Below are 27,935 nucleotides of genomic sequence, written 5' to 3'. Positions count from 1 at the left end.
GCCGGGGCGGGCACTTTACTAGGGCGGACCTGTGGGCGGGACGGCGCGGAGGACACTATTAAAGACCGGACGCTTCCAGTAGAGGAGTGCTGTGGCGGGGCTTGCCGGCATCATGGCGGACAACCATTACGAGCTGCTGCCGCCAGCCCCAGGCGGTCTCGGGGCGGGATTGGGGGGCGGCCTGTGTCGCCGCTGCAGCTCGGGGCTTGGCGCCCTCGCCCAGCGCCCCGGTGGTGTGTCCAAGTGGGTCCGGCTCAACGTCGGCGGCACCTACTTCCTCACCACCCGGCAGACGCTGTGCCGGGACCCGAAGTCCTTCCTGTACCGCTTGTGCCAGGCCGACCCCGACCTCGATTCGGACAAGGTGAGGGCCGTGCGGGCCAGCCGGGGGGCCCAGGTCGTCCTGGCAGCGGCCGGCTGCGGGCTGCAAACCCTGCGCTCCACGGCCTGCGCCCTGGGCCCGAGGAGAGGTTGGCGCCCCATCGCCCACCTGCCTCGGGGAGAGCTTGTCGCCTCGCCAGGGGCGCCTGTCTCCCAAGCCTTCCCCGCTCGGTTCGGTGGAGGAGGAGGAGGTTCCCTACGCCCGGGACGTTAGTACTTTCTTTTCCTTCTTGGGTTCTTACGCTTAGGGTGTGTGAACATTTCTTATACGCTCGATCGTACTTGTTGGCTCTGAAAACGTAGAACCCGTACATTTCTTTCCACATTCCAGACATTTGAATTAACGTAGGCACAGGGGTTGACACAGTGGCCTTCTTTTGCTAGTGATTTGCATTTAGAGAGTTGACTCTTCGTCCTCATCTACAACATGCACCAGCTCCGCAGCTCTTAGAAGGTGCAGCCCCATAGTAAGATTTTTTTCAAAAAGAATGTTGCTCAAACTGGGGACTGTCTTAGGGGTGGGGGCGGCAGGTAAGGAACTTTTTCCAATCCGCTTTCTATGTAGCTTACGTTTCCCACTGCCCTTGCAAAAGGGTAGGAATTTCCAGGTTAGTTTGCTGCTTGTACTTTATCAAATTAAATGGTCATACTATTGTGCAGGTGGCAACAAATTATTATTACTTTTACAAGAGGTGTGTGACTAAGGAAAAGTACCTTGGGACCTTACAGGATTGAAACTGAGAAAAATGTCTGTCTGAGGAAGAGTTTTACCCATCTCACCAGGCAGTTCACGAGCCTTATACTAACTTTGGCGGGTCTTTCAGCTGTGCCTATGTAGTTACACTTTAATTTGTGCCTTGCCAGCCTGATACTTGCTGTTCAGGAAACTCTCCAGAAAGATTAGAAATACTTTTCACTTCCAGAAGACTGACACAGACAAACTTCTTGATGTGTGGCTTGACCTTATGATCAGAAAATGAGGACTGTACCACAAAATCATTCAGCAGGGCAGAAATCAGGGTTTGAGTTGCCAGTACAGGTCCATCTTTGCACCTTGTCTTACCCACAGCTGTTGCCGTTGCTCATTTGACTCAAGTCTCTTATTAGAGTACTGACCTCCTAGAAAATGACAGCCATCTGTAGGATAGAAATAGATTTTTGTCAGCTATGATTTTCCTTTTATAGCATGGGCGTATGTTTTACTGTTGACTTTTCTTTTTTAAACAGTGGGTCTTAGTGATCCTTCATTTGCCCTTTTTAGTCAGATGTCCCTGTACATTAAATCAGATTTTAAATTGTTCCTGTCTCTTGGGGTCTTTCAAAGTAAGGGCTGTTGATACTCAACATTGGAACAATGGATGCAGAGCCCGCTGCACAGTTAAGTCAACTTCATCCCTTTGTTTTACTGTCTCTTAAGACTACTTTAACAATTATGCCTTCCTGTAATAGAGGTCCTTGTGTGTGGAGGGAATCAGTCTACAGAATATATATGTATATATATTTTTTTACTTAAATTGCCATTTATTTAATCATATTTTATTTCCAAATTGTAAAATCAAAATTCAGAATATGAAAGTAATGCAGCATTTACAGTTCCTTGTCTCACAAAATAGTTGGTAGTAAATAAGGGTTAGTTTCAGTCACAGATACATTGCTAGAAAGAGTAATGCTAATTCATATTAGTCATATTACTAGAGTATTCCACTTCAAGTGAGAAAATGTATAAAAGTGTCTTCTCAGCCCCCTAGCTTCTGATGAAAGAATGTCCCAGGAGATTCCGTCCCAATAATTAAGTCCTGAGTGAGGAATCTGAGGAGGAGGGTGGAGGGGAAGGGGTGTTCACAGTGGGAGGCCATTAATTACATGATGGAATATAAACAGGATGTTGATTCACATGTAGAGATTCTTAAACCTCATGACATCATAGTTAAGATTAATAAAAGGATACCTGGCAGATACTCCTAAAGTTTACCAGTGACCTGCTGCAGAATTTCTTGCCTGGCACTTGACTAGTGTTTATTGAGCTCAAGGACTTTCAGACACTGGAATGGGAGTTCGATGGGGAGAATTAAGGGCAAAAGGCTTCTAAGAAACGTTTCAGTAATCTGCTGAGTTTGAGGCAGGGGAGAGCGCTGCAGACCATGTGGCTGTGCTCCAACCCCCACAAGCAGGTCAACCAGTTACAGCAGGGATTTTTAGGGTGTTTTCTAAAGATGTTGACAGACAGGTTGTGGGGCTGAGGGTGGGAGCAGATACAAGCACATCTAGGGGCTCTACTTGACTGATTTAAACCTGCGATATGTGACAGCCCCCTGCCCAAGCACATCCTCAGAACCCAGCTTGGCACCCACTACCCGTCATTCCCTGTGCCCCCTAGACCCATGCCCCCTTGTCTTAGGGGCCAACTTGGGGCCCACTGTTACCTGGAAGTTCTCTTTCTAGATAGCCTGAGTGAATTTTCACTTCCTCCTGGGACTTCCTCCAATGGGACTGTGTCTATGTTGTGCATTTCAGCATCTGCTGTCCTGTGTCATTTTTCTCATATTTTCCTTAGGGTCAAGCCAGGTATAATGCTCCTTCCTGAGCTGCCCCTGGGAAGTGCTTTGTAAAGCCTTGGTATTTGATTTGTTTTGGTTACAGCTCTTTGTTTTCCATTCTGTTGTATTTCAGAGGCATGACTGAAAACAAAGTTTGTTGTTTGTAGCAGAACCCAGCCCCTGCTTTAGTGTAGGGATGCTTTAGGAGGTGAAGGGAAACAGCAAGTACTATGTGATTGGAAGCCTGTATGATTGAAGAGGGTCCAGCTTCACCTGAGGCAGGCCTGGAAAAAACTGCTGGTTGCCCATGTACTTCTGCCCTTGGCAGTAGGGCTGCTGTCCTTGCTTCTCGGGTGTAGATATGGTGGCATTGGGTAGGTCTTTGGGGGCAGTCATGACAATTCCTGTGACCATACCCCTGTAGTCCTTTTCTGTGCCCACTCTGAATGTACTTGGTGCTGGTGAATTCTAGAGTTGGAAAGATAGGCATTTTACAGACAGGGCTGGGGGATGGCATGTTGGTGGGAGTATCATCTTTGAATCAGCCACTTGGTAAGGGAAGTGGGGATTATGAACTGGTTAGAATTCCTAGCGTCCCCATGCACTGGACATAATTATGTCGGTTGTGAGGCCATGTTTCATTTTGCAAAGTAAGGATGTGCTCTGACTCTTAAGTCCTGGTGCCATGGTTTCCCTCATTCCTCTGCCATGAGTGCTTGTCCTTGCTGAGTGTGTGGTCATCTCTTTATAAGGTGTCTCATTTTAAGGCCCTGTGGCTTTAAAACTTGGCAGCTGGGAGGTCCACACAACCAAGATGCCAGCAGTTACCCCTACCCATGTAACACTGGCTCTTACTAGGACTTAGCTCTCCTAACACTGCAGAATATTCACAAAATTCCAGATCGGGTTGCCATGATGGGCATTTTCCCTAGTGGAGAATTAGACTTGGGACTTAATGAAAGCCTGGTTTGACTCTGAATATACCTCTGTGAGTCTTAGTTTCTTCCTGTGTTAAATGCAGACTACACCATGCATGGAGTAGCAGTGAGAATTCAGGAAGTAGTAGAGTGGGCTGCCCAGGCTTGCTCTGGGGCAGTGCAGTGAATAGAGACTACTCTTACCTTTAAAAGTATACACCAAGGGTGTGGCCCCAGTGCTCACCTGTTTATTCTTTTTTTTTTTGGGGGGGGGTACTGGGAATTGAACTCATGACCTTGTGCCAGGCAGGACTGTGCTCCTGAGCTATATCCCTGCCCCCCCAGTTCATTCTTGCTGATGGCTTTTTTGGTTTGTTTTTGTGGTACTAGAGATTAAACCCAGAGCATTCACACTGACCTATATGCCCAGCCCTTTCTTAGTTTCTTTTTTTTTTTATTTTAGGACAGGGTCTCACTAAGTTTGCTGAGTTATGCAGGTTGGCTCAAACTTGAAATCCTCTTGCGTTATACTCCCAGAGTGCTGAGATTATAGGCATGCTATACCATCCACAGCATTCTTGCTAATGTTTATCTCTTGATAGACATGTATCACTGTATACCTCTCAGTGTAAGGATGGGCAGCTCCTTTTGAGCTGGACTGGTGCCGCCAAGGCTTATGTATGGGTGAGTGAGGCCTACCTTGCCTGTCTTCCTTGCTTTCTCTGCTGTCCAGAGCTCCTGGGTGATCTCAGGAGAACAGGCAGGCCCCTGGAGGACAGGACCCCAGCTGTGGATACTGGAGCCTATGCCATGGGGAGCGGGCAGTGCTGCCTGGGCAGCCACCAAGTTTTCTTACAGACACTTGATTCGGCTCCAGGGCTTCAGTACAAGTGTGTCTGGGATGGCTTGTGGCATCACCAAATTCATCCAGTGTGGGATGTGTCTCCAACATCTCCTTGTCCATGTAAATTTGCTGGTTTTTGCTTCCTGGGCAGTTGGGTTTTCATGCTCTTTGGACCCATTTTGTAAGTCAGGCTTGGATGCTCAGTTTATACTCTGTAGGCCAAGGTAGATTTTTCCAAGTAGATAAAAAAGGCAGGTGCCACAGGGCACTGGACTATCCTCAGTGAGGTGGGAAAAGAACCAAGGTCCTGCCCTTTGATTCAGTGAGAAAGAAAAGAGAACTCTGCACCCAGTCCTCTTGCATGGCTGTATATGGGGAGAGCAGAGGCCACATTGAAGCTGCCAGGTAGTGGCATGGGGACAACTGGGAGGAGGGGAGGGAAGGACATGTCACAGGCTAGGTATAGATCTTTGTCTGGGTTGTCCTAGTTGCAGTCTCCTTGGATGTTGACCTCCCTACAAGTTTGGACAGGGTTAGAGCCCAGGGCTGGGAGACTCTGGGATGAGGAGGTCTCACTCCCAGTGCTATTGCAAATTGGGAGGAAGATTTGTAGCCCAGAGCCTAGGTAGGTCCTTAACTGTGATTGCATTTCCTGGCTGTTTTCTTCTCCTGTCTGTCTAATGATGGCAGTTGCCCATTGAACATTCTGTACATACTCATATCATCAGGAGGGAGGTGGTATCTGCTGGGATTCATTTTTACATTTGCTGTATCTAGAATGTCCCTAGAGATGAAATCCCTTAAAAACTGACAGATGAACAACCTCTTACCTGGTGACATGGCTGTTCAGAATAATAAGACCTTACCAGGTGGCCTGCATAGATGGCATGTGACTCCTGGTCACAACTCACCCATGGTATTAGGCTGGCTCCAGTGCCTGCCTTTGTGGTACCATTGGAAAGCCTTTCTCCTGAGAGGACTCCTGTCCTGCAAAACCAACAGGACAGTCTGGAACAGATCTCAGTCTTCTATACACAATTCGCAGCATATTTGTTCCCCAAGAAGCCAAGATCCTCACTGATAGGGTCCTGTTCACAAACCCACCCATATCTGCTTCTTACAGGACTTCATTTGAGATCTTAAATTGTTTCCAGCTGTGTCAAGTGGGGCAGGGGCAGGGGCAGGGGCAGGGGCAGGGGCAGCATCCTGCAGATCAGGCCCTGAAGTCCAAGGGGCTTCTTTCCCAGCAGGTGGCCCAGGCCTCACTGAAAGTAATGCCATGTTGACAGTCACAGTTACCCAGAACCCTGACAGCCAGCCCCCACCCTCCACCCTGAATCTCATTAATAGGTCTTGCTTCCTCTTCACTCCCCATACCCTAGGATGTTTCCCACCTCCAAGTGCACTTAGAGCAGGCAGAATCTCCCTGAAGACAAGCAAAGTGAGCACATTGGCTCTGCTGGGCCCCAGTGTGTGTGCGCTGGATGAGGCCAAGGTGCATTGGAAGCAGTAGCCCTGGCCCCACTTTGCAAATCCGTTGCCTCTTGCAAGCTTCGGTGGGCCTCAGTTTCCTCATTTGTAATTGGTGATGTCTAACATCTTTTCTGGGTCTATAATATAATAAATCTGTATAAAATAGAAGAAGTAGAGGTGAAGGTTTTGTGTATAAAGTTTTTTTTTGGTCTTTTTGAGACAGAGTCTCTGCTATGCAGTTCAGACTGGCCTTGAGCTCACTTTGTAGCCCAGGCTGATCTCAAACTTGCGATGATCCTCCTGCCTCACCCTCTGGAGTGCTGGGATTACAGGTACAGGCGTGCACCACCACGCCCAGATAGTGTATAAATTTGAAATAGTTACCTGAAATGGGTAAGTTTCTGATTTGGTTGCTCGTGGATGTTGGTGCACAGAAACTTCTGTGCATTTGGATTTCAGAGAGGAAATTTGATAGAGCGTTCATCCCACAGCTTTGATTCATAATACTTTGCCCTCTTAATTTTATCCTTTCTTCAGTGGCCTTGCTTGTCCCTTGCGGGGGGCTGTAGGGATAATGGTGGTTGTGGTGTGTTCTTGTGCTTCTGAACTCTGGGGATGACTGGGAAGAGCCAGGTACAAGCAAGCACTCACAGATCAGCTGCATATTCAGTTTAGGATCTTACCTAAGAGGCAGGTGTTCTCCACCCGCTTTCCTTCTGCCTTTTTCAGGATTGAGGTTGTTTTAAGAGGTATGCCCTGAGGGAAGGGCGGTACAGGGGCCTCTGTGTATGCTGCTTTCTGGCCAGAAGCACAGGCTCAGGAAGTTCATGGGGGCATTTGCTCAGGTTTGTCTGTAGAAGCTGTTTTCCCACCCTATTTTAGGGCCACTGGTCAGGGGTTTCCTGGGAGCATGTATGACATAAGCCTGACCTGACCTTTGCCTGCTTGTCCTCTGGGGAAGATATTTTGGGGTGCCTGCTTCAGCATGGTCAGGATGCCATCTCTGAGGCTGGAAGCCTCCCTGCGCAGCCCAGTAGCCATCAGCTCAGGCTCAGGGTTGCTTCCCCTCGGACTGGGCTCAACCTCTGTCAGCCCCGCTTAGTGCCAACTTAGGCATCAACAGCAACCCAGCCAATGGTGTGGACTGATGGCATGTGGGGGGGGGTGGGTTGGCTCTCACTGAATGTTTGTTTATTTATTTATTTGTTTATTTATTTATTTATTTATTTATTTATTTTTTGGTTTGTTTTGTTTGTACTGGGGATTGAACTCAGAACCTTATACTTGCCAGGCAGGCACTTATGCCACTGAGCTATATCCCCAGCTTTCATTGAATGTTTAAAGCCAAGTCCAGTGATCCTTTTTTTATGCCTTTGAAGGGAGATGGGTATTTTTTAAGCCAGCATGGCTACAAGTAGGTCAATGCTAATTCAGTGAGAAGTAGAGAAGGAAGGTCAGTAGAGGGAAATGATTTGTCGAGAAAGCAGCTTAATTCTGGCTTTTCTGAAAAAAAAAAAAAAAAAAAAAAAAAAAACCTTCCCACCATACAAATATAGCACATGGTTGTTATATAAATTGTGGAAAGGACTGAAAAGAAGGAGAAAGAAAGACCCCACGTGTCTGGCCATCCAGCCCAGTGCCATATCTTGGTCAGTTCCTTAGCTGCTCCTCAGAGTCTGTTTGATTTTAGAACTGTCACTGCATGTGTGTGCACCATGATAATTTCTTTCCACATGTCCTGATTCTTGGAGCAAGTGACGCTGCTAGCGGTGTCTCAGTTGGTCCCGGTCGCTGTTCTGAGCACACCAAAATGATCCTCTGGCTGCTTTTGCATCAGTGAGTTGAAGACTCATGTTTTGAATTGGGGGTGTTTTATATTTTCTGTTTTTCTCTGTTTCCTTTATTTCTGTGTTAGAATGGAGACCCCTGAGCTGCATTGCCAACATTAGAACACAAGGTACCAGGGCCTCAGTCCTATTAGTCCCCACAGTTGGGCCACTCAGCATGGTAGGATTTCGTGGTGGCTGGTGGGACAGTGTTCTTTGTGTAAGCCCTTAGGCCTCCCTGGAGAAGTTGAGATTCTGATTGTCTGGCCTTATGGCTCTGGCCTTACCTTTTGCCTAGGTGGCCATCCTGCTTTCCTAAGGAAGCCCACCTAGTTGAAAGGAGCCACCAGAAGATGCAAACCAGAGAGCCCTGATGGGATGTACAGGAAATATTTTTCTAATTTCCCATGAGGGGGTATAGTTGCGTATACCCATTTGCTCTTCAGCTACTGTGAGCCTTCGCTGTGCTGGGATTGTGTCCACGCAAGCTGGAGCAGGCCTAGATGAGAGCTCTTTGGCCTCAGTCCAGAACAGAATCATAGGAGATGGCTGTAGCCAAATGGTCATCCTGGACAGACGTGCAGCTTTCCTGGACAGACTCGAGGGCCTTCAGGCCTGGCCTTGTGTCATGTGGGAAGGGTGCAAGGTGAAAGGTGCCCTCATCTGATGTCCACCTTTGTCAGGAGATTAGCCGGATTCTAGAATGCCCTGTTGAGCTTGCCCCATGTGCTTCTGAAAGATGAGAGTGGCTAGCTCTGGGCAGCCAGGAGCACTTCTTCAGAGGTGTTTGAGGCTCTGGGCCCAGCTTCCAGTTGGCATATTTGGCTGAATGCCCCAATGGCTTCCTCCAAGATTTTAAAGAAAACACTTTTATATTCAAAAAAGGATGGGGCTCAAGTGTAAAATTCATATAGAATTTTAGGATAAGCCGAAAGATGTTGGAGGGATCATCTGAGGTGGGCTTAGTTCCTGGCACTTGGGGCCCTGCTTTAGTTGATCCCTTCCTAGACAGAGGCCTGGTATAGGTGGGGCCTCAAGAGGGCCATCCTGGCCAGATGCTCTTTGCTCCTGAGTTCGCTATACCTGTCTCATTGGCCAGGCACGTGGTTTCCTTCCCCTTAGAATGTGGCACACTCCCAAGAAGGAACCAGGAGGAGGGCCAGGGTTATCTTCGCTAAATGTCTCATTTGACAGATGGGGAAACTGAGGCCTCACCAGAGGGAGTAATTCCTGTGTTAAGTGGCTCAGTGTGAGCCTGAGCCCTAGGTGGTTTATCCCCAAGCCAGTAAGCATCACTCCCTGCATGTGCTGTTCCCTCTAAGCTCTGCAGCCCTGCTTGTGGGTCCTATACTCATAGTGGTCTGCCTTACTTGCCTAAGGCCTCCTTACTGAGCCTGATTCCTTCTGTTTCCAGGTGCCTTCCTTTTTTTTTTTTGTAATTTTAAAAATACAAGAAGGAAAACATTAACGAACAGACAACCATTTACAAAATAGCAAAAGAACAATACAAACAATACAGGGGCTGGGGATTCAGCTCAGCGGCACAGTGCATGCCTGGCAAGTGCAAGGTCGTGAGTTCGATTCCCGGTACCGGAAACAAACAAACAAACACAAACAATACAGAGTTACAAACAAAGTGGTAGGAAATTAACAATGCTTGTTGTATTACATATTGATACCTTCAAAGTGGTTTCTTACGAAAACAGAGACATGCAATATTGATCAATTAAGGAATCATTAACTGTTTCTTTCAGCAAAGAAATAGAAGACAGTAGTTCAACTATGTTAACTATCCTGTATATACATACATACAAAATTTCTCCTTCTTTCCCTTCTCTTTTCCCACATCCCAGTTGCCCTTTACCCTTAAGCATTTTCCTTTTGTTTCACAATGTCTATAAAAATATGGAATGCTTCATTAATTTGCGTGTCATCCTTGCCTTCCTTCTGAGGTAGCACTAACTTGCTGTTTCCACAACATTCTGTAGCATCTCTGTATGCTATACCTCAGCAGCCCAGGGTCCTGGTGCAGGCCCACATGGTGCATAGGGTTGTGCTGATAGATGGACCTAGAGTGCTCTTGCTCTTCCTGCTCTCCATCCAACCTTGGCTCCAGCAAGGTTGCTATACATGTCTTAGACTCCTTCAGTCTATTTTTTCTTGAAGCCTCCAGGAGACTGGTTCTTTAAAGTTGGCTCTTAACCTGGATACAGGTGGGGGTCCCCACACATTACCCACTTGCTCTTGGTGCCAGGTATTAGGCACACAGGCGTCTCTCTGCCACTTCTAGTGTGTGCAACCCAGGATGTTCGAAGTCTCTAGCCCCAAAGTAGGGTGTGCCAGCTCTGGGGACAGATAAAAGTTCATATTGCAGTCAGGTCTGACGTCAGGCCCCCTGAGAAGGTACTATCACCCCAGTGGTGAGTTTACCTGATATAGCCCTACATCCTGTGCATAGCTGTGTCCGTGCCCCTTCCCTGGCCAAGGTGCTCTGGGCTAGGCCAGACCTAGGGTAGGAGTTATTAGAAGTATCCACCAACAAGGTGTATCCTAAAGACCACATTCAGTGAAAAAGCTGGCCCCATTGAGACTTGGGAGCTGATCCGACGCTGCTCATGCCCTGAACACAGCCCAGGCTCCTCTCCCCTTTTTCCAAGGTTTAAAAGCCTAGTGTTAGTGCCAGTTTGCCCAGTGCTCATGATTATTCAGGCAGCTGGTTCCCCTCTGGCCTGTGCAGTGCCTCTTTCTGACCTGCCAACTTGTCCTGCTGCTGTTACTTCTCTGTTACTGTTCAGTTGCCTGTCCCTCTTCCTCTCCCATACCTTTTTCCTCTCTAGCTTGGGAGGTCTGGGTTGCCATTGTGTCTTGCATACCCAGCATATCAGTGGCACTCAGTAAACTTCCTCCTCCTCTGCTGGGTCCCAGTGCCTAGCAAGATGCCTACATTGTCATGATTGTTAAGAGGTCCTTGCTCACTACCTATGTGCTGCTGCAGTGCCTAAAACCATCAGTAGATGTGACACGTGGGCAGTAGAGCCCTATAGTTCCTTGGTGATTATAGCTGCCCATGAGATTCTTTCTGTTCTGCTTATGGGGTAACTGAGAAAACAGAAACTGGGGTGTGGGGTGGTCTGGTCTTGAGCCCATAGGCTGACGTACTGAGGCTTGACTCTCAGGCCGTGGCCGGCCTGACCAGGGAGGCCCCCTGGGGGTGTCTTGGACAAGGGTGAGCCCTGTCCCTCTCTGCCCTTTCCATCTTCACCTCCTTCCAGTGATCTGTTGAGGCAGCAGCAAGCCATGAGTGCTGACAATGTGCACAAGTTACACAGAGGAGTCCTCAACCTAAACTATGATGGCACTGGTCCTTTTCAGTCTTTAGCCCTTTTGTGGGAAGTGGTGGCCATTCTTCACAAGGAATGGGGCAGTGTGAAAGCACCCTTTTTGTGGAAGTTGGCCCCTCTGGTCCTTTGCCCCTGCTTAGAGAACCAAAGTCCAGAGGGTGAGAAGAAGGGCTGGAGGGCCAGGCCTAGAGGAATAAAGGCCAGAACTGCAAGGTGGGGAAGCCTGGGCCACTGAGGCTGGCATTGTAGCAGAAAATGCTCCCTCCCCACCCCCAGTATACTTCAGTTTCATAGTTGCCCAGGTAATAGTTCCTGTTCCAGTTCCAGTTGCTTCTGGTCTCTTAGAAATGCTTGGTCACTGTGATGCATAGCTGGTCACTATGAAGACTATGATGCACATTGTGTAAGTCAATCCCCAATTGACAAGCCATTCTGCCTCTGTACTTCCTGCTTGCTTATCCCATATAAGCCCTAGACCACCAGAGATCAGGGCCTGATATTCTGGGAGTGATCCTGATTAGTGCCCATGAACGTAAATAAATCTGCCTACAAATCCTGGGTGTCATTTCAGTGTTTCTGCTTGCCCATTGCGGCATGTCCTTAAATGGGGTGAAGTCAGGGGTCTGTGTGGGGTTGGGACATTACCATGGGTGGAGCAGGGCCCGCCTTGAGAGAGAAAGGGGTACAGAGATTCTTGGGGCACAAGGGCTCTATGCCCCACATGTGAGCCGTAGAATTCAGATTTGTCTCTTTAATCTAAAAATAGATTTTCATAGTTTCGTGTCTGGACATTGGGAAAGAACCTTTGAAACCAGTAAGTTTCACCACCTAAATGATAGAAGTTGATGTCCATTAAGAAGGACCCTAATGGGTGTGTTCTTTTGTGCCCAGGATGCCTCCCTACCTCTAGGCTCTGGTGCATCCATGAGATTTAGGAGTCTCTTGCTGCAGAGATGCCCAGTGCTGTCCTCAGGACTCAGCTAGCAGCTGCTCCTCTGTGGGGGTGGTGGTAGGGGTATGAGCACAGCATTCTGTGCCCTGTGCCTGTGAAGGGCCCCACAGCAACCTCAGGATCTGAGCCAGCTCTCTTGATCTGTGGAGTCATCTTCCCCAGCACATACCTGTGGGCCTTGTTGCTGAGAAACCTGGGGCGGTGCTGTCACCTCAGTGGAGGCCTCAATCTCAACTGTCTGCCCAGGGCATCTATTGAAACAGGTACTAGGCACCAACCAGGGGAGGTGTTGCCCCTTATTACCATGTTACTGGACTGTAGTACCCAAGCTTTGTCAGACTGAACAGCCCCCAAATTACATGCAGCTGGTTACGGGCCTGGTCTATGGTGGGGAATGACAGAAACTCACTGCCTTACCCCTTAGCATTTGTAGCATTTGTCCTTGTAGCATTTGTACATTGCTCACCTTCAGTGGTCCCAGTGCCATGCCCTATGACCCCAGCCAGGTCTGTGGCTCTTTCATCCTGCATGCCTGTTACAGCAGGGCCATGTGGTGTGATATATCTGCATGGGGTTGTGCTTGTCCTGGGTCTTGGGAGGGCATGTACACCTCCTGGCAGGTGGGGGTATCAGCCCTCTGGGGGACTTCAGCTGGCCAGCCATCACTTCAGTGGAGGAGCAGACTGGTCAGGTGCAGGAGGAGTACTTTCTGAGTGCCTGCATCCTCCATCCACACACCACTGGCCACAGATGAGGGCTCTCTCAGTGGTCACAGTCACTGGGAAAGCCCTGAGTCTGCCATCAGTGGAAAATGAGGCTCTTCTCATGGTGGTGGCCTCAGGCTCAGCGGCCCAAAGGTGCTTTCTTGGTGCTGGCATTGCACCTGTGTAGCCCAACCTGAGAAGGAGGAAGATGGGAGGGAAAAGGCCCAAGTGTTCCTCAGAAGTTGAGCCCAGGGCTGACCTGCCAGGGGAGAGCTTTGGTGGAGGAAAGCCAGGGCTTTAGGTCATTGCTGTGGGGCCTGGAGGCTCTGAGGTGAAGGCCCTATGTAGTTCATACTGCTCTTGAACTCACTGTGTATCCCAGGCTGGCCTCAAACTCACAGCGATCCTCCTGCCTCAGCCTCCCAAGTGCTGGGATTACAGGAGTGCGCCACCATGCCTGGCTAGAGTGTGCTTTGGAATCCCCAGGTACCATGCACATGAGCATGTTTTGGGGTTAAAGAGCTGTGGATAACTCAAGTGTGACTACTGCTCTGGGTTTGGTGGTTTTTTTTTTTTGTTTTTTTTTTTTTGTGTGTGTTTTTGAGGTGGAGGTGGTGCTTGGGATGCAGCCTGGGGCCTTGCTGTACTAGGCACATGCTGTACTGCTGAGCTATGCCCTAGCCCCAAGATTTTTTTTTTTTTGAATGCTGGAGATTGAACTCAGGGCATGCAAGGCAAGTGCTGTACCACTAAACTATTCCCCTTCCCCACTGTTAGTTCTGTTGAAATGACCTGCCCTTGGTCTAGTTGCAGGAATTGCAACTCTGCAGAATTGACGCTGTTCTATTTTTTTGTAGGACGAAACAGGTGCCTATTTAATCGACAGAGACCCCACCTACTTTGGACCTGTGTTGAACTACTTGAGACATGGAAAGCTGGTTATTAACAAAGATCTTGCAGAGGAAGGTACATTGTCTTTTTTGCACAGAGAACTTGGCTTTGGGACTGGGTACCAGGAAGGTGCTGGTTGGTTGACTTCTGTGTAGACACTTGAGCCAGAGTCATGTGCCAAGCAACATGCTTTGAGCTTGTAGCTGGGCTAGAGTCTTGGGTGCCAAGGCCCTGTGCTTCCTCTGAAGACAAGGCCCATGGCTCTTGGGCTGTCCTGTCATGATTTTTGTAGGCCTCTTGGGGTGAGGCCCAGTGGCCTGTCAGGATGCTGTGGCCATGCGTCACTTTATAGACACGCTTTTCCAAGTATTTAGTTAGTGCTTTTGGTGTGGATGGGCTCTTTTTTCACAGCTGTTTTGGCTGCCATAGTCTGAGGCCATGTGTCACAGATACACCCATGGTGAGCCTTAGGGGTCCCTGCCTGCTCTTCTTCCAGGACAGCTCTGGATTGGCAGACATTCCATACTGTTACCCTGTCTCTGCCTGTTGTTGCTGGCCACTGCATTGCTTCCTGCCTGGTCACAGAGCACAAGACACACTCCCACATGTGGGCTGCCTGGCACCAGGGCCCAGGCTGTCTTGTCCCATATAGTATCTTGGTGTTAGCTCAGAGCAGCAGGGCCAGGTGCATGCCCATAATCTCTGCACTTTAGGAGGCTGAGGCAAGTGGATTATAAGTTCAAGCCCAGCCCGGGCAACTTAGCATCTTAGTGAGACCTGTCTCAAAATAAAAAAATTAAAAAAAGAAAAGCCAGTGGTTATTTCTAGAATGCCCTAGAAGATTCTAACCCCTTTCTTGGACTAGTTGGTCTAGACCAGAGTGTGCAGGTTTTCTTCCTTCAGCACCTTCCCTATCTTCATTTCTTTTTTCTGGCCCTATCATCCTTTTGTACTGATGTACCTCCCAGGGTACTGACCTGTCATCTGGGTTGTTGCTCAGCTTAAACATGGAGACATGGCTCTGCCTGAGGCTATGAGGATGTTTCTATTCCATATCCAGCGGCAGCTTGCTCTGTGGGATACCCTTTCCTCCTGCCCTGTTTGGAGTGTACAACTCCAGGCCTCATTTCCCATAACTCTCCATCTTTCTCACATCACTGTGCATTGTCCAGAGCTGTTGTGGCCTACATATGGCTTCCTTTAGGGGGGCTGAAGAAATGAGGCAGGGCGTTGGGACCCACAAGAAATATCTGAAGCAGGGCCCTGGGAATCTACTGTAGGTTTCTGGGATGTTTTGAGTTCCTGAGTGTGGAATATTGCTGGTGGCAAGCTTTGGAGAAAGGCAATAGAGCAGTGAGCAGCCCTCAACCAGCCAGCCCTCACTTAAATAGGGAAACTGAGGTGTGAGTGACTCAGACACACATACCAGGGTCTGATGTCCTGGCCTATCACATAGGATTCGGGTCTCTAGGCTGGCAAGGAGAAGCCTCCCCAGTGTCTATGCGATGAGCACAGCTTGTCTGCTCTGCACATCACCTGGAGTGATAATGTCCAGAGTGTAAACATCACTGTCCCTCACTTTTGCCCTTTGCCTCTGGTGAACACTGTGAGCTACAGATCTGTGAAGACAGAATGGGCTGGCCATGGGGTGGGGACAGGTGGGAAATGTTTATTCTTTGATGTGGTGAAAACCTGTTATTTTCCTCTATTCCAGGAGTGTTGGAGGAAGCAGAGTTTTACAATATCACCTCACTAATAAAACTTGTAAAGGACAAAATTAGAGAACGAGACAGCAAAACATCACAGGTGAGGCAGTGACTTATATGTAGGAACTTTTCAAGCCCAGTGTGTGGACACAGCTGTCCCTTCTCTGCTGAGTGTGGACCACACTCTCCTGCCCTGGTGCCTTTGAGCCCCTCTTGCAGCGTGCCAAACAGGACCCATGTGCCTCTTCCCAGCTCAGGGACCCATTCTCCAGAGAAAGATAATGTAAGCCAAGGTAAACCTCTCCTCCTTTAAGAAAAAGGAATAGGTAGCTGCATGAAGTCAGGGATGGGGAACACTGGAGCAGAGAAAGCCTACTAATGGGAATGGGAGATCTGGAGGCCTCTGATGGGAGGGCATCCAGGCAGGGGCAGCAAATGCAAATGGCTTGTGGCCACTATGGCTGGAGGGAGGGCAGTGGTGAGCTGGGAGCTGGGAGCTGGACAGAGCAGGGACTGGGATCTGTGCAGGTGCCAGGAGGACTTGGGTTTTCCTGAGGAGGGTCAGATTGCACTCAGAGTGGTGTCATATGCTTTCTGTCAGCCCTCCTGGGGACAATCACACATAGCCATAGTTAGTGGTCCTGCTGATGCCCTTGCCTAGTGCTATCTGGGAAGCACCTTCTGGGAAGGAAGCACCAATCATTCTCAGGCATTGGTCTTGTCATTGTGCCAGGTCTGCCTTTTAGACAGGCTGGTTCCATATCCAGGAGAACAAGGTGAAGTAGGTTTTAGTAGTGCTCTGTTTTCAACCCTCTGTTGCCGCATCCCTGTAATGGGCTTTCCCACTGTGCAGCTGGTAACCCTGAGCCAGAGCTCTCTATCCTGTAAAGAGGAGCACTTTAAAAAAAAAAAAAAAAAGAAAAGAAAAAGAGAGGAGTACTAATGGCCTGACCATTTACTGTCTTGTCAATCATCAGACCAATGGAGAGTTGTGCATGTGACCTGCCCCCAGCCCTTTCTCCTTTGCTGGAACCTGCTCAGCACCAGTGCAAGGCCGAGGGAGAGCCTCCTTGTCTGCAGGGCAGTAGACAGGTCTGGGGCACTCCTTGGTCCCCTCATTTGTACACTTGGCCTTTTTTTATCCTCCATGCCACAACTGTATGACCTGGACTGCACTGAACCTTCCTATGTTAGTTTCTCTGCCCACCCTGTGAGGTGGGAGAGACTGTGTGCAGGGCCATGCCTTACAGTAACGTGTGGCAGCCACTGCAGTTCACTAGCAGATGAAAGCACCCAGGGACAGCAAGGGTAGCATATGGCTTAGTCACTGTATGTCACTGGCACAAGTCACTGCAGAATGCCAGCATGACCTGGGTCCTCATCTGTTCTGTATGTGCTGTCACCTCCTGTTGGAGCAGCTCTGGGAGAACAGACCCTGGTCTCGCTTGCCTGCCTCTGTCCAGGACTAAAGCTATTGGAACCCAGTGCAGGAAGTCCTCTGGAGCTCCAGGAGGCAGGTTTGGTGGTCCTGGGATGCTAGGGCTGTTTCTGAGCTGTGATGTGTGACAAGACCTTTACCTAGGTGTAGGAGCACAGTATCCAAGCCTTCTGCTGGGTCCTTTCCAGTGATCAGCACTGAGACCAGTATGGTCCCATGTGGAATAGAAGCAAATGTTCACCACAGGTGCTCTGAGGAGTGTGACTTTTTTTTTTTAAGTAGGAATATTGGAGGGGGGATGAGGAAGTAGCAAAGGAAAGGGAGCTCTTGAGGTGCAAGTTAGCTGTATGAGTGTGTGCAGAGTGGCGCTGGGCACTGCAACCTGTTGGGACATGGGCAGGGTCCTTGAGCTTGGGTGTGAGGTGTGGCCCTTGTCCTTGCAGGTACCCGTGAAGCATGTGTACCGCGTGCTGCAGTGCCAGGAGGAAGAGCTCACACAGATGGTGTCCACCATGTCTGACGGCTGGAAGTTTGAGCAGGTGACAGGCTGCTGACTAGGGCTGCCACTCGAGGGACCATTGAGGCTTCTGCCTCAGGACATTCCTGGTGATGGTCCCTTGGTATCCTTAAGTCCTGGGGTCCTTCGGCCAGCCCTCACCCTGTGCCAGCACAGTGACTATGGGGTTTGGGCATGGAGGTGCAACTGTTGAGAGCTGTACCACCTTCCAGGGGCTGCTGTATGCTGCCTTGGGCCCTCTGTGTGTGGGCTGCCCTGAAGAGCATCACTGGCCAGGAATTGGGTACACACAGGTGGCTCTCATGTCCCTGCCCTCCTGAGGGCTCAGGTGTGGGGACCTGTGGGCTGAGTTGTGTGGCTCACTGCCAGAGTCCATGTTGTCCCTGGCATGTGACCCAAGAAGGACTCAGATGCTGAGAAGCTGCTGTCATCCATTCTAGATCTGTGACCTGGTTTGTCCTTATTTGAAATTGGTGCACTGTGTCCTCTTTTGCTGTCTTGTGACTTCTTGCAGGAAATGGGAAAAGTATCCCTTCCCAAGACTGGCTTCAGGACTTTGTCCCCAGCTGTCTGGGATAATCCTAGACCCATCCCAAAGGACACACCTCCTCTCCCTTGATTCTGACCTTTGAACAGTCATCCCTGGGGACATTTCTATACCACCAGTTTATCCTGGTAAAGCCCCAAGTGCCAGCCGGGAGTGGTGGTGCATGCCTGTAATCCTAGTACTCAGAAGACTGAGGCAGAAGGATCACTGAGTTCGGGGCCAACCTGGGCTATGTAGTGAGTTCAAGGCCAGCCTGGACTACACATCAAGACCCTGTCTCAAAAAAACAAACCAAAACAAAGCAAGAAAACCACACTAGGGATATAGCTCAGGTGGCACAGCACCTGCCTGGCAAGCACAAGGTCCTGAGTTTGACCCCCGGTACCAACCAACCAACAAACAAAAAACTCCAAGCCCCTGAGCCATGTAGGCTAATAATGAACACTTCTTCCCCAAAGCAGGGCCAGAGGTGTGGATGAATAAACAGGCTTGGGGGCCAGGTCCTTGTGAGGTGATCGGATCCAACCCAGGGTTACTCAGCAAGTGATGAGGCCAGAGTCTGTGGCAGATGTGGGGAGATGTGTTCCCTCATCAGTGCCCCCGCAACCTCACTGCCTGGGCCACGGCCAGCATCCTCCTGTCTCCTCACCTGCTGGGGCCCCAGCTGCTGCAGGGGTGACCACTCACTGTGGGGACTGCTGTGTTGACCTTGGATTTGGTATACAGGCTAGGTCAGGCAGGTCAATGTTTTGATTCCTCTCTGGCTCAGTAATTCTGCCATTAGCATTTTTATTGTGTTGGTAAGTTTCCTTTTAATTAATTTTGTGTTTAAAAACACAAAGCACTTGGTACCTGTGGGGTAGCTCTGTTCCAGATGTATGGCTGGAGCAGTAGCCCAGTCTGAGGCCCCAGTGCTGCTCCATTTTGGCCTGGTGTCCTGAAGGCTGCAGGGCAGGTTGTAGTGGCAAGGGTGTGCCCAGAGGGCACAGCCAGCACACAGGTCAAGGTCCAGGAACCACAGCTCTTGCCCAGCCATCCTGGCCTTCAGAGCTGCCTGACTTCTGCTTGCCTTCCTGCCATTGCTGGGCATAGTTCTGGGGTTACCTACCCTGAGCTGGGAAGTACGGTCAGTCCACAGAGGTCCTGCTTCACAGGTTGGATCTGCTGGTGGCTGTGGGGACAGGCAGGTTGCCAAAAGCAGGACCTCACGATGTACATGACAAGATCTGGCCTCTCCTGTCTGTTGCAGTCTCTGGGGTAATGAGTCAGTGTCCCCTGTGGACCTGACCAGGAACTCTTGAGAGCAGCTTAGCAACCTATAGGGCAGAACCTGTCCTGGCATGTTGTTATTGAGAGGTGGCACAGGTGCACTCTCGAGGGTACCGGAGGTCTGCTTCCTCCAGCTCATCAAAGCTGAAGTGAAAGCCACCACTGACTCCTGAACCCTGGGTTTTGCCACAGTCTTCTTGATGGGGTGCATGTGACCCTGGTTGTTTCTCCCTTCTAGCTGGTCAGCATCGGCTCCTCATACAACTATGGAAATGAAGACCAGGCCGAGTTTCTTTGTGTGGTCTCCAAGGAGCTGCACAACACTCCATATGGCACAGCCAGTGAGCCCAGTGAGAAGGCCAAGGTGAGTGCAGAAGGGCCTGCTCCCAGCCTCCCCCCCCGGTAGGCACACTTTCAACAGGTTGTGCTTTGAAAGTGCTTCCTGGTGCTGTCTCATTGTAGCTTACTGTTTCTGCTAGGCTTACAACCACCTGGCTCCCAGGGGGCTCAAGGTCATCCGCAAGGCTGCCTGATTTGGCCAAGCAGCTGTTTCTGTCACCAGATGCTGGTCTGTGCTTCCTCAGCACACTAAAAGAGCTGTTCCTGAAAATGTTCCCCAGACTTGTGGCGGAGACATCTTGTGTTTTATCTGCCACTGTGGGTTTCTTTCTTAGGGGACCTAGGGGCCCTTTGTTCCCAGGAGACAGGCCTTGTTAGGGGAGAGGTGACAGCCCCTAAACTGAGGTGGTTTCTCAGCATCAGCAACCACTTTAGCCACATGCACTGGTCCTTGAAGTATGTATAGTGTATGGAGGAGAGTATCCCATAGTGCTACTATTCTGGTTTTTTTGTTTGTTTTTGAGACAGGGTTTCACTATGTACTTCAGGCTGGCCTTAAACTCACTGTGTAGCCCAGCGTAGCCTCTAACTTGCAGCGTTCTTCCTGCCTCAGCATCCTAAGTACTAGGATTATAGTCAGGCACCACCACATCCAGTGGTCAGGCTCTGCTGCTCTGTGGGGGCCAGGCTCATTGTCCACTAGGAGGGTAGTGGCAATATAGGGTTTGTTCTGCTTTATTAGCTTTTATTAGGTTAACCCCATGGCCTACCCACATGTGATCATTTTGGTGGCATTTCCTCTAGGCATGTTTTTCCAGCTAAGGCCCCTAGGTAGACAGATGCACAGGTGCCTCTGCATGTGGGCTATCAGAGACCCAAATGGTAGAGCTATAGAGTGGCTGGAGAGCTCTGCAGCCAGCTTTGGGTGACCCAAAGATCTATAGTGGGATTTGGCTGAGCCAAGGCTGTGGCCTGAGCCCTGGGCACACGATGAGCTGGTGAGGGCCATAGTGTTGCTGAGGATATTGTGAGTGAAATAAGAAGAGGCCAAACTTGGAGCTTAGAGGCCTAACCTTGCCCCTCCTCTCCCCATTTCCCCTTCTTTCTTTTTTTTTTTCTTCATTTCTTTCTCTTTGCAGAGCTAGGGGTTAAACCCAGGGCCTCGTGCTCTGAAATTTTCTGCTATTGAGCTACATCTCCACCCAGTCTGTGTGTGTGTGTGTGTGTGTGTGTGTGTGTGTGTGTGTGTGTGTGTGTGTGTTACTAGGGATTGAAGCTAGGGAGAGTTGAGCTACAACTCCAGCTTGTTCATTTTTTATTTTTTAATTTTGGAGACAGGGTCTCATTTTGTAGTTCAGGCTACCTTTGAACTCACTATGTAGCCCAGGCTGGCCTTGAACTTGCAGTGATCCTCCTGCCTCAGCCTCCCAAGTCCTGGGTTGCAGGTATATGCCACCATGCCCTACCACAGCTCTATTTTTTTGTTTTAGGATAGTCTCACTCAGTTACCATACTCTTGCTTCAGGTTCCCAAATAGGTAAGATTACAGATATGGGCTACCACACCCAGCCAGCCTGGATTTTAACCTAGGACATTGAACCAGGCATTGAACCATGGCAACCAGACCTTTGGCCAGTAACCACCTACCCAGATCCCTTATAAGCATTTCTTGGCCACCTTTGGGGCAGGGCCAGGATGGCTGGGCAACTGTGGGAACTGATTGGCAGAGTCATTCTGTGTGTGTCCAGGCCATGCTGTGGCAGTATCTCACTGCCGTGAAGTGAGGTATGTCTGTGTGGTAGACTGATGGTCTGGCCTCAGCCTCCTGTGTCCTGCTCCTGGCCCTCTGTGCTCACTGGCCTTTGCGCCACTGCCATCTCAAGGCTGAGGATGATTTACAGTTGGGCAAGCCCCACAATGCTGTGCAGCAGATTGGGAAAACTGGGGTCTGGTGCCAGGTCTCCCTGTCAGGCCTAGAATCCAGGAGGTGCCCTCCACCTCCCTGAGAGACCCTGAGCTGAGTTGAAGGGAAACACCACTTTCTGTCTTTGAGCATGACAGGCCTCTTTTATAAATTGTTTTATTTTTAGAAAGCTTTTTATTTCTGAGCTTACAGTTTTCATAACACAGCTCACCAGGGCCCATTTCCTCCAGTGGCTTGTCAGCTGCAGAAGGGAGGCATTCTGTGCTGTGAGGAAACACCAGGCACGACCCCAAGTCCCTTTGCTGTTGGAAGTGTGGCCTTGTTTCTCTCTCCAGAAATATCTGGCTCTGAAGTGGGGCAGCCTCGCCAGCTTCTAAGTGGAGCAGAGGCAGCTTGGAGGGAACTGAGGCAGGGTCTGGGACCTCTGGAAGCCATGTGAAATCATGGGGGCCAGATCTAGAGAGCAGTGATTTGGCAATACCCTACACATGGGCTGGATGGAGCAAGGTCACAGTTCTGAGAGCAGCAAGTCACGCTGGGGCCTGTGTCTGTTGACTGTTCACACTGAACCTTGTGCATTAGTGTCCTGAGAGCAAGAGGGACTGTCCCCAGGTCACCACCTTTGCCTCCAACACAGGAGGCAAATTCAGGATGTGGGCAGACCACTCAGGTTCAAGAATTCCTTAGAGGCTGGGCATGGTGGCACACGCCTGTAATCCCAAGCACTTGGGAGGCTGAGGCAGGATGATCATTGCAAGTGAGCTCAAGGCCAACCTGAACTGCATAGTGAGACCTTGTCTCAAAAAGACAACAACAACAAAAAGAGTATTTAGAATTCACCCAGAGTGATTAGTCTCGGGTTCACCTTTGTCATAGAGGAATGCAGCTACAGAAGGCACCTGGGGTGGAGGACATAGGAGCCTCTCTAAGAAGTCCCATATGTATGCAGCACTGTCTGCCAGGAAAACCATGAGTCTCAGGGTCCAGCATGTTCTGGGGCACTATTGCACAGGATGACTGATTGGCAGATTGTTTAGTCAGTGCTGACATGGCTGATCAGTCTCAGCTCCTCCCCCTAACAGGCAGCAGTGTGGTCCCTGGGCCCCAGTAGACAAAGGCCCTCCTGTTAGACAGGATGTTCCAGGAGCCAAGGCCACCAAACAGGCCTCCTGTAGGACAAGACTTTCCCAGGGGTTACAGGGCAGGTGCTACTGCAGGGAGTTGCCCTCTGGGAAGTGACTGAGCCTGTGTTTTCCTTTGTGGTGGTGTGGTGGGCAACCCTCACCTGCTGCAGCTCACACTTGGCTGATGGCATGTCTTCTTCTCCCTTGCTGCATGCTGCCTGCTGCACCAGAGTGACAACGAGGAGACGGGGCATCAAGGCAGTGATTCAGATTAAGTTTAAATGTCATGGTGAGCTCTGTAGCCCTTCAGATTGACCTGGCACTGTAGTCTCCTTGACCCCATGACCCCAGTTGACCCTTGCCTCCAACCCCTCCCATGTGCCTGTCCCCTGCCTGTAGTTGACAGAATTCTGATAGATGTGCTGTAGATCACAGTAAATTTGCTTGCAGGGAGCTGGGTTGTCATTTGGACATTGGGCATGGCTCTGTCAGTGTCTTCTCCACTGACTTCACAGGCACAAGGATTGGGGCATTTGCTGGGAGAACCATTTGTGTCAGGCCAGGCATGAATGTTCACAGTGTGGACACGGAGGCAGCTGGGCTAGGCAGTGATGCCCACTCCAGCCTGCCAGCCCCTGAGGGGCAGCCTTCCTGTTTCTCCTGAGGCCTGTCTTGGATGCTTAAGCCTCCTTGGCCTTGAAACACTGCTGTTGTGTTCCAGGGTGGTGATCACATCTGCCTGAGCTTGGACAACCCCTCAGTCTTCCCTGCTTCAGGCTTTTCTTATCTTCTGTATCTTACAGGCCAGACTGTGTCAAATCTGACTGCTTTATCACTTTATCAGGGATCACCTGGTGGCTCTCTGACACTCAGGGAGGGAATGGGAAGGCGCGGACCAGGAGTGAGGCCAGTCCACCTCCTATATCTATCTTGCAAGCTGGGAGTTCTCACCACATTGCCCTGGGACCAATCCAGCATTCTGGGAGCATAGTAGCACCTGGCCAGGCAATGTCTCAGAGGCCAAAGGCGCCCAGCAAGAGATGGTCTAGCCTTAGGGCCAGTGCCTGTGTGTGCAACCCCCAAGCTAAGAAGGATCTTTTCTGTTAAGTGATTATAAATACCTACACAGTAGCTTTAGTTTTGCCTCTTGAGCCTCAAAGCCTAAAATATTTATTATCTGGCCCTTCAAGATGAAGTAAATGGATACATTAAACTTATGCCAATAATGTTAATGTAATACATGCAAAATAAATTTATTTTCTTTTTTTAATATGGGATCTAGCTATGCTGTCCAAGAAGGAGCTGAACTTGAGGGCTCAGGTGATCCTCATGCCTTAGCCTCCTAAGAAGCTGAGGGTACAGGCATGTGGCACCATACCCAACTAAAAACATTGTTATTTAGTGGTCATAGTGGTACATGCCTGTATTCCCAGTACTCTGGGAGGCTGCGATAGTAGGAGCACGGTTAGAGCCCAGCCTGGGCAATTTAGCAACTTAAAACAGACTTTATCAAAATAAAAAAAAGGGGTGGGGAGATAGCTCAGTGTGAAGATGCTCAGGTTCAGTCTCTAGTGCTGAAAAAAAAGTCATGTAACATAAAAAACACTGAGTGTTTTGGGTTTTTTTGTTTTGTGTTGTTTTGTTTTTTGCCCTTTTTCACTCTTAAGTCTGCAAAATGAGGTATGTGGTTGCTGTTATAGCTCTTGTTGAGAATATCCCATCGAGAGGCCCAGCAGCCGTGTTGGCATAGGCAGCAGGCTCTCAGCTGTGACTTGCCCTGGGGGAGAACTGTGACGGGCACCAGTGCAGGGTGTTGTGGGATCCACAGGAACACAAAGGAGCCACACTTGCCCCCAGATTGGCTGGAAGAAAGAGTCACCCAGAGGATCCTGGGGATTTGGGGAGTGGCCAGCATCCTTGAGGATGAAGGAGCTTCTTTTAAGGCCCCTCCCTCCCCAGTTAACCCCCTAAGTCTGCTTTTAGGAGTGGCCAGTGGGTACTACAGCCAGTGGGTACCAAGCTGGGGACAAGTGGAATGTTTGGGGTGTGTGGAAAGGTGGGAGCCCGTCAGTAGGACTTGGCCTTCTTTGAACATCCTGAGAGGCCATTTGTTCCACTGATGCAGAGGCTGGGGTAGCAGTGCTCACAGGGGGACCGGATGCTGCTGGACCCTCTCGGAGGAGTTGACATCCTTGAAGAATCCTGCCTTGGCACTGGATTCACCTACTGCCCTCCTGGCTCTCTGGGCTACTGAAAACGAATTTTGTGGGTTTGGCTTGGCAGTGTTTGCCAGGGCCCCAGGATGTTATGGGGTTTCAGAACTCCCAGCTAACTTGGTGACTGCATAGCTGGCTATACTTGTCAGCAAGGGAGGCAGAGCAGTGCCCTGTAGTCAGACTTCAAGAGAGAGAGGGAAGGGAAGCAGGCCCTGTAAGGCTGTAGAGTCTGACATAGAGGACATGGCTCTCAGTGACCCACAGTTGGGAAGGTTTCCTAAGGTCAAGTGCATGTCTTAGGTTGCCCGCGGGAAACGGGTAGGGTTGGGAGGTGGACAGACCTACTGTGGCCTTGGAGCTGGTAGGATGTAGAGGCTGGTCTGATGGAGGAGAAGAGTATAAGGGTCCACTGGTCAAGCAGGGGCACCTGTGTAGCAGCAGAGGTCCACATACCTGAAGCTGGGACCCTGCCCTGTCGTACTAGGTCCCTCAGGGCCATGAACAGTAGTCCTCTTACCACCAGTAGGTCTGCTGGCTCTGGTCTCTGGGGTAGAGCATTCAGCCAGGCCTGAGTTCTCAATTTTCTTCATTTGATATTTTTCAGATTTTACAAGAACGAGGTTCAAGAATGTGAGGACAGTCTTGACACCAGAAGAAATGATTTACTTTTTCCCAAGATACAGTGAACCGCCATGTCCAGGAAGCTTGGCTGTGAGAAGAAACCTGCTTTTGATAATTTCTTTATAGAGATCTGGGTGTGGATCCTTTTTTGCTTTGGAGGTGGGTGGTGAGAGACAGCCCAGCTGTCAGAGACAAGCCATGCCCATGGGTGGAGGGTGGGCTGTCTCTGGGGGCCTGCTCTGTTCTTTCCAAATGTCACGTGGGACTGAGGCAGGATGTTCCTGACCAGCCATGCAATCCTGAAGGTTATTTCAAGGGCAGGGCTTTTGGTGCTACATACACAGTCTGCGATAAGTGACCCAGGCCTCGATGGGAAGAAGGAGCAGCAGCTCTGTTGACTGTCCAGCGCACATGGCTTGGAGTCTGGGTGCTTGCTGGCCACTCTTTGAGCAGCAGGCTCTCATCTTCAGGTCAGGGAGGCTGCTCTGCCTCTGGTGTGATGAGTTGGCAGTTTCTTTTGACCTCGGCTAAGGCTGCCGACAGAGGTAGCCTCCACATTGCTACTACTTCCTGGGCACCTGCTCTGAGGCCAGGCCTCCTTCCAGGCCAGGTTTTCCTCCTGGCTTCGTCGGCTGGACAGTTAATGCTTCTCAATTTGTATGTCCCAGGCCAGAGAAGTTTGTAACCCTTTTTTAAGCGTGGATAGACTACCTAATGTTTATACTCTGCAGAAATGCCTAAAAGTGTTGCTAGGTTTTGGCTTGGTCTGTTAAACCAGTTAATGGGAAATGGAAATTTTGCCTCGTCCGTCCCACTTGGGGGCCCATGGGGGAGCTGGTGCCCACCAGTGCCTTTGTTGCACCCGGGATGGAAGCTGGGGCGGGAGCCCGTGCACCTGGCTTCTAGAGCTGACACTCTGGGTCACATTGAAGCTCAGATGTTTACAGTGCATCACATATCTGTCTGTCTCTCCTCTCTGTCTCTCTCTGTCTCTGTCTCTGTCTCTCTCTCTCTCTGTCTCTCTCTCTCTCTCTCTCTTCCCCTCCTACTCCCCCTCCCTTCCCCCTCTCCTTCCCTCTCTCACTCTCTTTGTCTCTTTTCCCGGCTCTCATTTCCTATATAACTATGCAGTTCTCTCTGATGTTTCTGGTGTGTTTGAAACTCTACATGACCTGCACGGCTCCACCTACCTGGCGTGACTTGGACCCTACTGCCCGTCTGCTTTGAAACAGACCTTTCTCAGCTGGTTGTAGGGACATGTCTGCCTGGGGACGTGGCCCAAACAAGCAAGCTCTGCTTTTGACTTCTGGTTTCCCGAGGGAGCTGTGCAAACTGACTATGGGGGCTGCCCACCTGCAGCCTAGAGGCACTGACACTGGCTCGTTTCAAATGTTCCTGGAAACCTCTTGCCTAGTCCCTCTTTCTCCTTTGCCAATAATCTGATTAACCAAGTTTTCCATCTAGGACTTACCTCCTTCTTTCATAAAGTCTCTTGTATGTTGTTAAATGTTTGGCGTAAAAGAATTCATGAAAACGTCTTTATAGGGCAGAAGTAGCCACTGGCTGACCCAGCTAAAGGTGGCCCCACTGTTGGCTGTGGGGACATACTCTGGGGAGCTGCCGGGCACTTACATCGTTTGATTTATGACCTTGACTTACAATAGATAGGCTTTTTTTTTAATTTAAAAATATTGACTTCACAAAAGTTTATTCTAAGGGGGTATTTATACTTTTATACTTTTTTAGGTATCCGTATTTTATCAGCTTACTGTTTAACGTCTAAGTTTCCCCTGATATTAGCAAATAAAACTGTGTATTTATGAATGAGCCCAGCAGCTGTTAGTGTCTTAAAATACATGGAGAAGCTGCAGCTGGAACCACCGTTGAGTTGCTCAAGCCAGGGTACCCCCTGTAGGACTCTGGTTTCAGCTTCACAAGTCCAGCAGGGCTGGGTGTAGTTGAGGAACCCAGTGTGCCCTGAAGGGTTCGGCTCTCTTTGTCTCTGCTACCAGTCAGTCCTATTTCCGGGCACATGTCCAACCCAACCAGGGCCGTGGCATGGACTAACCTGCCTGCCCAGTGTGAGGTGTGGGGTAGGGGCTACTTGTATGGGGACAGGGTCTGGGCTTTTGGGTGTCCTGAATGAGGGTGCGCATGAGGGAGGAGTTTAAATTCTGCCTTAAGAGGTTTTCTGGTGGAGGCTAGGACCTGGATGTGCCCTCTGGCCTCTTGGCTGGACACAGCACTGGGTGCCCAGGAGGGCCTCTGTGTGGTAGTGTGCCTGTCAGAGACCAGAGCATGTCCCATCAGAGCTGAAGGCCACATAGGAGACAGGCCAGCATCCTTGGCAGAAAAGGCACCCTGTCCC

At 50.0% G+C, this 27,935-nt stretch overlaps 1 protein-coding gene across 1 annotated transcript; it reads left to right on the top strand.

Annotated features, from left to right (window-relative positions):
• Positions 1-45: 45 nt before the first annotated feature.
• On the top strand, positions 46-26,362 carry Kctd5 (potassium channel tetramerization domain containing 5). Its single transcript, XM_005391416.2, has 6 exons — positions 46-364; positions 13,833-13,941; positions 15,581-15,672; positions 17,454-17,549; positions 19,582-19,707; positions 25,551-26,362. Exons 1-6 carry the CDS (start codon positions 113-115, stop codon positions 25,578-25,580), a joined length of 705 nt encoding a protein of 234 aa, XP_005391473.1. The 5' UTR covers positions 46-112; the 3' UTR covers positions 25,581-26,362.
• The last annotated feature ends 1,573 nt before the right edge of the window (positions 26,363-27,935 follow it).

Source organism: Chinchilla lanigera, unplaced genomic scaffold (assembly GCF_000276665.1).
Source record: "Chinchilla lanigera isolate Chin_1 unplaced genomic scaffold, ChiLan1.0 scaffold00041, whole genome shotgun sequence".
NCBI lineage: Eukaryota > Metazoa > Chordata > Mammalia > Rodentia > Chinchillidae > Chinchilla > Chinchilla lanigera.
This window is presented reverse-complemented; position numbering and strand designations above follow the sequence as displayed.

What these genes read in the sequence shown, in the direction of transcription:
- Kctd5 (XM_005391416.2), top strand. Translation starts at nt 113, where the DNA reads ATGGCGGACAACCATTACGAGCTGCTGCCGCCAGCCCCAGGCGGTCTC. An exon ending in CAAAGATCTTGCAGAGGAAG is followed by an intron (nt 13,942 to 15,580) that starts GTACATTGTCTT and finishes CCTCTATTCCAG; the next exon opens with GAGTGTTGGAGGAAGCAGAG. An exon ending in AGCCCAGTGAGAAGGCCAAG is followed by an intron (nt 19,708 to 25,550) that starts GTGAGTGCAGAA and finishes GATATTTTTCAG; the next exon opens with ATTTTACAAGAACGAGGTTC.